The sequence below is a fragment of the Lactuca sativa genome, chromosome 9 (genome assembly GCF_002870075.4).
Source record: "Lactuca sativa cultivar Salinas chromosome 9, Lsat_Salinas_v11, whole genome shotgun sequence".
NCBI classification, from domain to species: domain Eukaryota; kingdom Viridiplantae; phylum Streptophyta; class Magnoliopsida; order Asterales; family Asteraceae; genus Lactuca; species Lactuca sativa.
Genome location: NC_056631.2, coordinates 79,810,339 through 79,823,476, shown reverse-complemented (window position 1 = coordinate 79,823,476; position 13,138 = coordinate 79,810,339). Strand labels below are relative to the sequence as shown.

At 33.9% G+C, this 13,138-nt stretch overlaps 1 protein-coding gene and 1 non-coding gene across 2 annotated transcripts; one reads left to right on the top strand and one right to left on the bottom strand.

Moving 5' to 3' along the window:
* The first annotated feature begins 598 nt into the window (after positions 1-598).
* Positions 599-705, top strand: LOC111902143 (small nucleolar RNA R71). Its single transcript, XR_002853689.1, has one exon. It is a non-coding gene; the product is annotated as a small nucleolar RNA R71 (small nucleolar RNA).
* Positions 706-9,618: 8,913 nt separating this feature from the next.
* Positions 9,619-12,428, bottom strand: LOC111902140 (uncharacterized). The gene is made up of 3 exons (XM_023898009.2): positions 12,277-12,428; positions 10,984-11,097; positions 9,619-10,894 (listed from the first exon to the last, which is right to left on the bottom strand). Exons 2-3 carry the CDS (start codon positions 11,086-11,088, stop codon positions 9,650-9,652), a joined length of 1,350 nt encoding a protein of 449 aa, XP_023753777.1. The 5' UTR covers positions 11,089-11,097; positions 12,277-12,428; the 3' UTR covers positions 9,619-9,649.
* Between the last annotated feature and the right edge of the window lie 710 nt (positions 12,429-13,138).

The following is a 13,138-nucleotide window of genomic DNA, read 5'->3' as shown; positions in this document are numbered from 1 at the left end:
GTGATTCCTTAATAAGGATTGCTGATCCTTCCTGAGAATTTGGTGTTCCCTTATCACCGCATCGGTCTCATCGTGTCTTTTCTCTGAAGCCTCCAGTAGCAGTTGTTATTTTTGGTAGAAGCCTTGGGCATTCTGCCTATATTTTTCTTCTTTTTGCTTCTTATATTCTTCATATGGTAACCACTCCTTCTTTGGTTTCCTCCAATCTTCATCATACTTATCTCCACACGAGTAAAACACTTGAGCCTTCTTATTTTCACTATCATCTAAGTGGCACTCTTTTGTCAAGTGTGGACCATTGCATCTTTCACAACCGACTCTAATAGTATGAATTGATTGGTCCATTTTTGTCATCCTTCAGTCCATCGGGTTTAGCATAGCTAAAACAACAGCCATGTCTTCAGAAGTCCCACTACCTATTCCTTTTGCCCCATCATGTCTAGGATTATGGTACTCACGAGAATGCTTGGAAAACTCTTCAATTAACTCCTTGATTTCAGCCAGATTTTTCTTAGTTAAGGTTCCTTGAGAATCAAGGAGTTGTCTCGTCATGGCATTAACCCCATCATAAAATATAAACACTTCTTGTTTCTCATTCAAGTCATTTTGGGGGCAATTCCTTATCAACCCCTTGTAGTGTTCTCATGCTTCATAAAGTGACTCCCCCAGTTTTTGCTCGAAATTTGCTATAGCTTTCTTGAATTTAGCAACCCTTGAAGGTGGGAAAAAGTGTTCCAAAAATTGCTCGTGCATATGTGCCCAAGTAGTAATTACACCAGGTGGAAGTGCGTTTAGCCAATCCTTAGCAGCTCCCTTGAAAGTAACGGGAAGCATTCTCAAAAGCGTCGTCTCTCTTGGAACATTAGGGAAGTTAAAGTAATCCGCTATGTCGTTTACAACATCAAGGTGTTTATATGCATCCTCATGGTCTTTCCCGGAAAATGGTACTTCTTTAAGTGCGGACAGAATGTTTCCCTTCAGCGGAATGGCGGGCTACACAAGACCTGGACCGGTGTCCTCTCGGATTCTCTTCTTATATGCCTCCATGGACATATCAGCAATGTTTGCCATCAAGTTTATCGGCTTGTCTTCGGGTTCAATATGTTCTAACTTGAATTCGGGTTCGGTCTCGTAATCCGAATCTTTTGGATTAGGATTTTGCTCAAAGCTTTCAATCTTGTTTTCTTCTTTCTTTTGATTGCTCGACTCTCCCACGTTCTTCTCTTTCTTCTTCCCAAAAACTGATTTAAGATCCTTGAAAGGCGACTTCTTTGGTGGTTGGTTTTCTCCTACATTCTTATCCGTCATTTTGTGAAGGGATGACTCTGGATCTTCAAGTGGTGGTATCAAAAGTGTGTTAGATCTACGGGTCATGAACTACTGTAACAAAAGCAAAAATAAAAACATAAAAACGAACAAAAACTGCTTAAGACTACCTACAGATTGTCCACCATGACGTGGTATAGAGCACCACGTCATGTTGTCGCAGCTAAACTAAACAGAAACGAAAAACAAAATAAAACGTAACTTACTAAGCTCGCATCATGAGTTCAGTTCTGAAATGAAAACTAATCCAAACACTTAACTTTTTTTAGGTTTTACCCCACAAAAAGGATCGATTAACCTAAAGCAAATAAATTAAAAATCAAATAAGCCGTTCCCCGGCAACGGCACCAAAAACTCGATGTTTTCTAATAGCTACACCTAATTTTACCTCCTATCCTACTAGCTATCCGACCCAGGGCAGTGTACCATTTCACAAATAGTATAGCACAAACAGTCGAGTATCGATCTCAGGGAACGAAATGAATTGTTTAAGCTACTTACTATTAAATTAACCTAAAATTCTAAGCAAAAGTAAAATGGTTTTTTTTATCTAATTTTGCAAGTTTAGACAAACTTAAATTCTTAACAACTATTCGATCAATATTCAAAACACTTATGTTAGTTCAAATCCACTTTCCCTCAATGGTTAGCTATTTATTATGGATAATTTCCGTTGGTTACCAATTAATATATTATTAGCAATTTGAGTCCAATTTTACCAATGTTAAATTAATTCATGTAGAGCTATGCATGGTCATACTTAATTTAACACATAATCAGTTATTAAACAGGATTGGAGCTATGTAAGATTGAGTTAAAAAACACAATTACGTTCACAATATGTGTTCTCTAGCACATCCAAATTCAAATACTTTAATTACTTATCTAAGATTGGTTCGATCTTAGCTCTAATAATCTAATGGTCACTAAATTACTAGGTAATCAAATTCATGCAGATTAATGGTCACTAAACTACACAGAATATGAATTAAAACTAGATAGGTATAACCTGTGATCGACACCCTACTTACCTAAGCTATTATGATTTTTCTGTTGTTGAGCCGTATCGACCACCTCTTCCGTTCCTATTTTGTGCCAAGGAAAATTTGATAAATCAAGGAAACACAATGTTCATGGAGCATAAAGAACTTAAAGAGCAATTGGAAAGAAGAAAAGCCTTCGAAACCTCTAATGTCAACACCAATGATTTTTGAGGTGTTTGCTTTTACAAGACCACCAAATCCAGTAACAGAGTTGATTGAAGAAAAAGAAGAAGAGAGTGATGAGTCCAATTTTGATAATAAAAACCTAGAAAGAGACAAGACAAAAGCTAAAGACACATGAATGAGGAAAGTACCCAAGCGAAAGCACAAAGAAGATGTCAACTCAACAATGCAAGAAAGCTCAAGAAAGGCATTCAATGGATGGGTTGCCTACAAGAGAATAAGGCTCAAGATGATGGAGAACATGGAGGTTACAGTTCCACCTGGCGCAACGTAGATTGGGAAGGAGTCTGACTTACGACTCGTTTAAAAAGAAGCATTTCTTAGGAGGCAACCAAATGTTTTTAGAGTTTGCATTTTCTTTTCTTTTTATTTAGTTTTAGTTTTAGTTTTATTTTTCCTTTTAGTTTTATTTTACTTTAACCGAATGAAGATGTGTTTCTCTAGTTCTTGATCTTATTTTGTAGTCTTGAACGAAAGTGAAGCAGTGAATGAGCTTAATTTGAAGAAGTTGTGCGATTTTTGAAGTTCATAATTGAAGAACAAGTATTTGAATTAAAGCAATCTAGTATCAAATTCAGCATGCTAGGTTTAAACAATCAAACATAAGCCATTAACCAAATAGAAAAATCCGTACTAACATAACTAAACCATGAGTTCCAGCTTCATCTAGCTAACATAAGCAGCTAGATTTAGCTACTCATAGTAACAATCAAACAAGCAATCTTCATAATTAAAAGCATAATAATGTACCAAACTAAGAATTAAGTATGATCTTCTTCTTCTTCCTTGGTTGAAATTACTAGATTCCCATCTTCTTTTTCTATGAAAAACGACTTCTGGAAACTATTTTCTCTCCAACCAACCTCTAAAATCTGTAAGCATCAAGACTATTTATAAATTTCGATTTTAACCTCCTCATGTCGTGAGAAAAGGATTCTCACATCGTGAGCTTAGTATTTATCCGTATTGAACAAGGATTCTTGCCTCTGGATGTTTATCTTCTAAAACATTAATACTCACTACGTGAGGCTTGATTACGTCGTGAGGTCGTCTTTTTGCTGAATTCTTCATCTTTTAAGCTTTAAACCTCCAAAGTTCCAATCCTTGTCGCCTTTAGTCCTTATTCTTCAAGGTGACTTCTTTTAGCTGCAAATACAATTACATCTTATAAGTACCACTTATCTATGAAAATAACCAAAATATTAATCAAAATGTATTCAAATATTGCCTAAAAATATGTATAAATATGGCAATATTAGCACCCCATGCTTCTACTAGATAGAATGAATCCCATGCTTGTATGGTATAGACTTTACTTTTGATTATTTAAATAGCCATGTCTGGACTAACCTAGTTAGTTTCATCCATATCTTCCTAAAAGAATAGATAACTTTTATATTTTATAAACAAAGTTTATAAAATATAGACTTTAATTTTTTGTAAAAGACAAAACAATTTATCTAGTCCAAAATGTTGTACATGACTTAATAATTCATACCATATGAATTATGTAATATTATTTGCTAATAAAAATTATTATTTCCTAGAAATATATAATTGCCAATTAATTATAAGAGTTTATTGAATATTTATTAAAATCAATTTCTAATAAATAATAAATTATATCAAGTTGTTGTTAGTGTGGCCCATTAGTATCCTATGTTAATTAGCAATATCACTTTAATATGATTCTTGAGCATACTAGATCTTTCAATGAGCTCTTCAATGTCACCAATGGATGCTAAAAACGATTTGGGCAGGAAGGGGGTGATGGAGGATGAGGGTGTGCAAACCCTAGCCTCCTACTTCCCTTAAATATGGAGCAAAACACAATATTAGGGTTAGCCTGATCTCATGACGTGAACATATATGTGTCACGTCGTGTGCCTAAAAAATGGTCATGCGTTTCAGTCGAATGTCACGTCATTAGACCTTATGTCTCACGTCGTGACCCTCCTTAATTTGGGGTTTATCATTTTTATTTAATTCAAAATGTTGTTGGATCGAGTACTTGCATTTGGATGTTACATTGTTGTAACCAACAAACCCAATTTACAGAACATTTACTATTTCTATCACGAAACCATAAGAAAAAAATTCATTTATCGCATCAAAAATTTGATCTTTTATAATCTTCTTACTTACAAAAAGTTGATCGTTTCAAAATAGCCACAAATACCAGAGGGTAGTACATATCCCCGCACCAATGATTCCTTTTTTTACAAAGAACTAGAATTGTCATCAATAGAGGGTAGTACATGTCACCGCATCAATGATTCATTTTTTTACATATAACTAGAATAGTCACAAAAGCATCAAACATAGCTCTTTGAAGCAACATTTTTTGGATAAAACTCAAGCAAAAAAACATTGCATTCCACGTTCTAGCTGCCACCTCACAGATAAAAAAATGGTCTAGTTGCTCAATTTCTATTGAACAAACATGACAAAGAGTATAAGGAATATTGATACCTCTTTTGTCTAAATTATCACTAGAAGGAAGCCGATCTAACAGGACACGCCAAACAAAAATATTCACCTTTCTAGGTATAAAAATGTTTCATCTCGTATGTAAGTCAATAGATCGTAGAACATGATTATCAGTCCATCTTCTAGTATCAGCAACAAAAAAGTTCCACAATCCCTTATATCCCGCCACCATTTATCTTCACAATCCGAAAGAACAATAACTTGTAGCACCACCAACAAGTCGTTTAATTGAATGTACTCGACTCCTCCTCTAATATCCCGATGTCATTGCCATTTCCATCCAGCATCAGACCACATATAAAAAATCGAGCATTCTAGGTTTGTGTCGATATGGTATAGCTGAGGGAAAGAAGTCGATAAAGTTTGATCCCTACCCAAGAATTTGTCAAAATTATAGTCAAACAACCATTACCAATCTACCTCTTCAAACCAAGTGATCTATAATTTTTTTTTCCACCAACCGAGAACTAGATAAAATAATATGAGCCCACAGCCCATAACTGCTAGCCCTATGTTGACCCATCTCGAAACCTCTTTGATCACCATACAAAGCTTTAATAACTTCAACCCAAATCATAGAAATATTATTCAGAAAATGCCATCTTCATTTTTGTAGTAACTTAACATTTATAGCTGATAAGCTTCACGTAACCCTCCTTTGCATCTTTCTGCTAGCACTAAGACCCATTTGACCTGGTGCATTTTACTAACAACATCATCACTACCCCCAAAAAATTGATCTACTCGATTCAAGGTCTTTAGCAACCACCAACGAAAGGAGAAATATAGAAATATAATATATATACCAATAGCACCCATAATCGATTTCAAAAGCATAGCTCGGCCACCAATCGATAAAGTTGTAACATTCCATTTTGACAATTTTTATGAAGCTTTGATTTCACTAGATCCCAACTTCCTATTTGGACATGTTTTGACTAACCGGTAAACCAAGATAAGTAAAAAAAGCAGTTTATATGGTTTACATCCCATGGCCTTTGCAAAACAACTAACCTCATCCCATAACACCCCAATTCAAAAAAAAAAATCAAATTTTGCTAACTATCCCAATCGCCAAGAATAATCACATCGTTTGCATAAAGAAAATAAAAAATCTTTAAATCACGTCTGTCAATCTGCACTCCGGAATAAATATCCGCATCATTTGCATCTTCAATGGTTATATTTAACCCTTCCATAAGAAGAATGAAAAAGAAAAGGCGATAAAGGATTTCCATGTCTCAGTAACGTCTAACCCCCTCTGTAGAACTTACTCGTAGGACTACCATTCATCATAATAGAATCCCTAGCCGACTAAAGACAAGCTTGTATCCAAGTTCTTCATTTGGATCCAAAGTTCAAAAACAGCATAACACAATCTAAATACTCCCAACTCGTCGAATCATAAGCCTTTACAAAGTCAATTTTAGAGTCATCGATCTTTTTTTCCTTCTTTTTATACCATTCAACTACTTCATAAGCCAAAATCTTATATCGAACAAATATAAGACTAATATGCCTAAAATCATTAACCACAACCGAACTACTAACCTTCAGGATCAAAGTAATAAAAGAAAATTTGCAACCGGCAGGTATTCTAGAATTTTCGAAAAAATCAGCCATAAATTATAAAATATCCGATTTTAGCAAATCTCATACCGCTTTATGAATTCAAAATTAAAACCATATGGACCCGGGGCTTTTTCGCTACCACAAGCCCACACTGCCATTTTTACTTCTTCCTGAAAAACCGAGGCTTCAAGAAAAAGAAAAAGGGATTGCTTAACCAGAGCTCTTCCTCTCCTTCAGGATGACCGCAAACTTTTTAAACTATTTTTCATAAAATTCGAAAAACAATTCTTTTACAGTAACCTCTGTCATCCAATCCAAACCTACGTCCACACCTTAAATATCAAGTTGCATAAGTTTTCTATTCTATATACCATGATTTTTTTTAGAGTTTTCATCATCTTTTTATACTCCATTTAATCTTGAGCCACATGTTTCATCTGTATATATTTCTAATTCAAATAGTTGAGTCTTGATACAAAACATCTTTCTTCCATAATCTCATTCGAAGGTAACCCATCATCCACTACTTTATCAATATCTTTTAATCTATTTAAAAATTGAACTTAGGAAGAATTTCTTTTAGTTTTTTCCAAACCTCACCATCCCCTTATAGTCTATTTAAGCCTTTTTAGCTTATCCTTGAACCGAATACTAGCCCCTCCATTAGTAGCACTATAATCCAAACCCCAAGAATTTTTTAAAATATGATCAAAATCTAGCTCATATATCCAAGAGGAAAACATTTTAAACGGTCTAGGTCCAAAATCCAACACAACATTTGACTATTAAAACGGGTCTATGATCCGAAATATTTGATTCAAAGCAGAAAAATGAGAGAAATGAGTAAACACCTCTTCTGAAACAAATAACCGGTCTAATTTACTTTGTTTTGTTCCATTTGGACTCACCTTAGTAAAAGAAAAAAGCCCCCATAGCCACTTCAAGAATCTCACTATCATTAATAGAATCATTATAATCTTGTGCTAACTCTTTGAAAGAACACACAACCAAATCTTTCAGACTCATTTCTAATTGTATTAAAATCTCCAAAGACGATATACGCACCCTTATTTCTTCTCATAAACATTGTATACTCATTACTCCCATACCAACTTTTACTACGAATCCTGTGGAGCGTACATATTCACTAAGGGGGTGTTTGGATAAGGGAAAAATAGGCTGCTTATTGTTTATTGCTTAATCCCAACGCAATAAGCAAATTTAAGTGTTTTGGATAGGATGTTGGGAAAATTAGGGTTTGCGGTGGAGATCTGGATACCAGCTTGGATCGTGATATCATTTTCCAAACTAATATTTCTACCCTATGCCTGGGTTACAAGAAATTCAGCCTAGGATAATCCAAGCGGACACTTACGTTTCTAGGCACAGAAAACGTAAGCTATTATGCTAAAGGGTTTTGTGAATGTGTGATGAAAAACGAGAGCTAAAGAACGTGGCCCCCTTCTGAAAAGAAGAGTTGTTTATATACTAAACACGATTAGGGTTTCATTAGGGTTGGGCCGTCATTAGTTGCATTGGAAGTCAATAATATTAATCCGGATTAGGGTTACCAAAACTAACGAGTTTTGTTAGTTTTACCATAATCACTCTCAAGAAATTGAGTTTTCCATTAAGTTCCCCTGGCGGGACCCCACCCAGGGGCTCTGTCCCTTGGACCCCGCTAGGGGCGCTGCCCTTAAACCCCGCCAAAGGGGCCGCTGCCCCTTTGGAAACCCTGGACCCAAGGGTGCTGCCCCCGGACCCTCGACTAGTCGTCGAACCGGCTTCTGACTCGATCTTATACATGCGTGCACTCCGCACAACCCCGTACATGTATCAGAGTACAAATCATGAAGCCCCTTAGCTCACATGTTAGTTCCAGTTACTTAAAATGACATGGTGACACTAAAATCACCAACATAGGAGTCTTTAAAAATCAGCTTATTGCGGTAGGAATAAGTTAAATAAACTGATTTTAATAAGCAATGGAAGGAATGCTTATTGCTTATTGATCATTTTAGTCATATAAGTTGTTTTATTTGTCAAACACTTCAAATGCTTATTGTTTATTGCTTATTCCCACCGCAATAAGCTAATCCAAACACATTTTAAAAAATTGTTTATTCTCACCACAATAAGCAAATAAGCAATAAACTAATAAGTTAAAAACTATTTATCCAAACACCCCCTAAATAACACGGGAATTTATAAAATATACATTCCCCTCTACTATCAATACATTATCGGTACCAATAATTTTATTTTTTTCAAACACCATTGGATCCCAAATAGACAAAATTCCACCTAATAACCCTCTAGCACTATTGTAGCTATATCAAAAGAGAAATTCCACAACTCTTTAAAAGAAACAAATTTATCGTGCTAACCCGAGTCACGTGTATAACAAGGAAAGACACTCCCAATTGTATCTTTTCATCTTATTCAATATACTACAAGCGTTGATAGATAAAATATTCATTTATTAACAAGAGACACACCCATTTCCTTTATTATTGATGACATATGACATATTCTCATTCATCCATTCATCTCGTGTCCCAACTTTGTGCCCACTTTAATGAACCGTGACACTGCATTAAAAACCATTTTTTCACTTCCAATACTCGATCTTCTTGATGATTGTGATTAACCTTTCCACAATTAAAGAAATTAATTATTATTTAATTTAGTTAATTTTTTGTAGATTGTTTTATACAAAATTATTTTAAATATATGATTGCTATTGTGGGCCATAAAAAAACAATGTGAAAAAACTCTTCTATAGTGGGCATTACATTATAATTATATTTGCAACAAGTTTGTTGTATTATCAAGTTGTGAGGATGTTATTTGGTTAAAATCAAAACTTGGTCATTAATTAAGTTTTTTGTTGGCAACTTATTTATGAACATGAAATAGTTTTCTTACATTGCTTTAAACATGTAAGCAGTATGTTTAATCCACCGTACTCAAACATTTTACAAAAATAAGACAAACAAGATAATTAAAAATAGAAGCTATCTCATATTACGCCTTTAAGTATCTTTAGTAATTTTTTCAAAATTACAATGAGAATGATAACATTGATTATACATGTCTAGTTGAGTAATATACGGAGTAACCCATGAAGATGCACACTCATATCTATAATGAGTCCATTGAGGCACAATAGGAGGCATAGGGTACCCTGCTTGTAATGTTAATTTGACATAATGGTTTCCATTAACAAGTCCAATTGCAACAGCAACACGTTCATGCCAAGTTGGTGGAGTAGACCAAAGTGGTAAATATGTCAAGCTATCTCCAACACTTAAACAATGTAATACCACATTATATCTTGAAGCAATCAGGATACCCATATCAGGCAAAGTCATCCAATACTCAAATGTCGCATCAATATCTGTACGAAAGAAATTCAAAGAGTCATGAAGTTGTAATCGACATTCCCTTCCAAAAATCTCATCGTATTCTTCCTTGTGTGTGTTTAACTCATCCATTAAATCAGATCGAATTGTAGGCCATGCATCTTCATTAAAACCAAGACAAACAGCTATTGCTCGAAATCCACAATTTCCATCACTTTTTACATCTTGTACTTCCGTTATGTACCTCTCGAACATATTCGGGAATTGATTAATGTACGAACACAAACATGAACAAGAACCATGTCTCAAAGGTTCAAAATTCCCCAAAACATTTTCCTTTTTCAAACAACTTTGTCTAAAGAGTTTTTCAATCGGTGGATCAACACGATTATTTCTCAAACACTCATCATACGTATGAGCATCGATATCACAAACCATAGTTTGTGATGCATCTTTCTCCTTTAAACTTCTTAGAAATTTTTGGCGTGCGTTGTATACAGTTTGTAAAGAAGACACGTTATTTTTATTTTGTTCCTTCAATGCTAATAGAATATCCATCGGTTTAACATTCTTTTTTGTCAATTCTTCCACCAAACGAGTTTCTTCATCAGACAGTCGTCTTGCATATGCATGACTCTCCACACGTTCTGCAGGTTCATGATTATGTTCATCACATATCACCCTTAACGTCCAAAAATCATTCGCCTTCGAGTATTTTGCCGCCAAATTAAACGGACAATTTATTTTTTTTGAAAATATATTTTTACGAGAGGAATTTTTACTTGTGTATATACCACCACGATCACACATTAGTACAACTAGATTAGGCTTGGATCTTCTTGTAACAATAACATAACCTAGAGAGCGTGCGACATTTTGGGCCCAATTCTTTAGATCTTCACTAGTATTGAACACCTGAAATTTACATTTGTTTTCGTTAACAAAATAAAATAATTAATAATGAACTTGATATGATAATTAATAATGAGCTTTGTATAACATACCATGTTGGTGGAAAATGGTGATGTAGTGTTGATAACAGAATGTCCTTCATCACTGTTTACTTCGTTTTCTTCACTTTTTACTTCATTTATGTGGAAATCCATCATTTGTTTTAACTGTTGATAAATATTACAATTTGTAAGTGATGAATAAGGAAGGATAAAAGCGAATAGTGATTGCAGAAATTGGTCAGTCATATTTGTTTTATATAACAGCTAATTGGGTTAATGCCGTAAATGGGTTACAAATTATTTGTTTTTTCACCATAATATTATTAATTTATAAAAATGTTATTAGAAAGTAAGGTAAGTATCTGGAACTTTGTGTTCATAATCAATTTATGGCGTTTCTATATGAAAATAGTATTTTATAAAAAAAAAAAAAAAACAAATAGTTTGTTAGCTATATTTTGTATACAATCGTAGTGTTGTTATGTCCGATTAATATTTTGTATTATGTATATACTACAAAGAAATATTTGACATAATAAAAAAAATAATAATAACGATGGGCAAATTACCTAAATCCATCATATTTTGATTTTTTTTGTTTCATATCATCTTTTAGTTTCGACAATAAAAATAATCATTTTTAAAATTATTTAATGTCGACTATGACTAGTGAAAATTTTGACATCAAACATTCCACTAAAACAACTAAATTTTCATAACTTTCTGTTCTGGCCACTTTAAATTTTGAAAATTTTTTATGACATATTTAACCTTGTCGACAAAGCAACATTTGTCTGATGTGTGGTTTTATGTATTCATAATAACTAAATAAAAGGGATTCTTTTCGTATAATATAAATTTAGTGGCAATATATAATCTTAATATTAATAAAAGTATAAAAGAGGAGTATTCACGATATATAGAAAGCAGGGGTGGGAATAGATTAACCCACATTTTAAAGTCAATCACTAGATTTAATTACCTTTATCCAAATTTTTATAACAAAGTAGTATCTAAATTTTAAACATATATAATGGGTAATTAGAAACAAATCTACTAACTAAAATAAAAAAATTATGGATAAAGTGAAAGAAAATTTCACTATGAACACCTCCATCGAACAAAATATTATTAGGCATTCGAATAATTCCACAAAATATTAACAAAAATTAGCAGATTAACAGAACCATGAACATCGATTGTTTAACACGACAACAAAAAAATAGTAGATTCGAAGAAATGAAGAATGGAAGATTGTAGATGGGTCGACATTTGAAATAAACCCTAACTTAAGTATTAACAAATGACAGATGGTAGATTTCGATATTAGAAGTAGAAAATTACCTTGTTATGGCATCCTCAGTCAAAACGTTGGCAACCGGCAGAACACAGCAGCGACGAGGAGCGACGGCGGTGGGGCAGAGTAGAGCGGAGGGCGGAAGCGGGGATTTTTTTTGCTATTTGCAATTTGAATTGTGTATTTGAGTGGCTTTTTATTTTTTGTGCGGGGACTCTTTGCTCTTCCGCCCATTATCTTGAAAATTGAAATTATTAAATACGATTTTTACTTTTTGACCAGATTATAATTTGATGGTTGGTAATTTGTCAAAATCCAAAAAAAACATATGGTATATTTTAATCAGTTTATGTATTAATTTTTATTCGTTTTCGTTAATAAACCACTTACGTTTTATATTTTTCCATTGTATGTAATCCATTATAACTTGGGCTAATGTTATAAAAACTGTCAAGTTTTCAGAGTTTTGTCGATTGTGTCTAAAGTTGAATTTTATGTACGTTTTTACTCTAGCATTTTTCAAAAAATATATGGTTTACCCTTTTACCGGTGATAACAGGTTACCATTATATTATTTTCGCAAAAAAACCCTTTAGTTTATAGTTTTTTACGTTTCTACCCTTTTATCGGTGACAACAGCGGGACATGTTACTTTAAAAACAGCCACAGACAAAGTCACCAAACATGAGAGATCGTGCGTGGAAAATCAACACGTGTTCATACCATTTGCATTTGATACGTTTGGTTTTCTCGCACCGGATGCGGTAGAGCTTCTTAAAAGAGTACAACGAATCATGCATAGTAATGTTATATCCCCTAGATCTTCGGATTTATTCTTTAAAAGAATTAGTTTTACCATTTAAAAAGGCTTAGCGGCACAGCTTGTTGCCCGTTTGTCATTTCACTCGT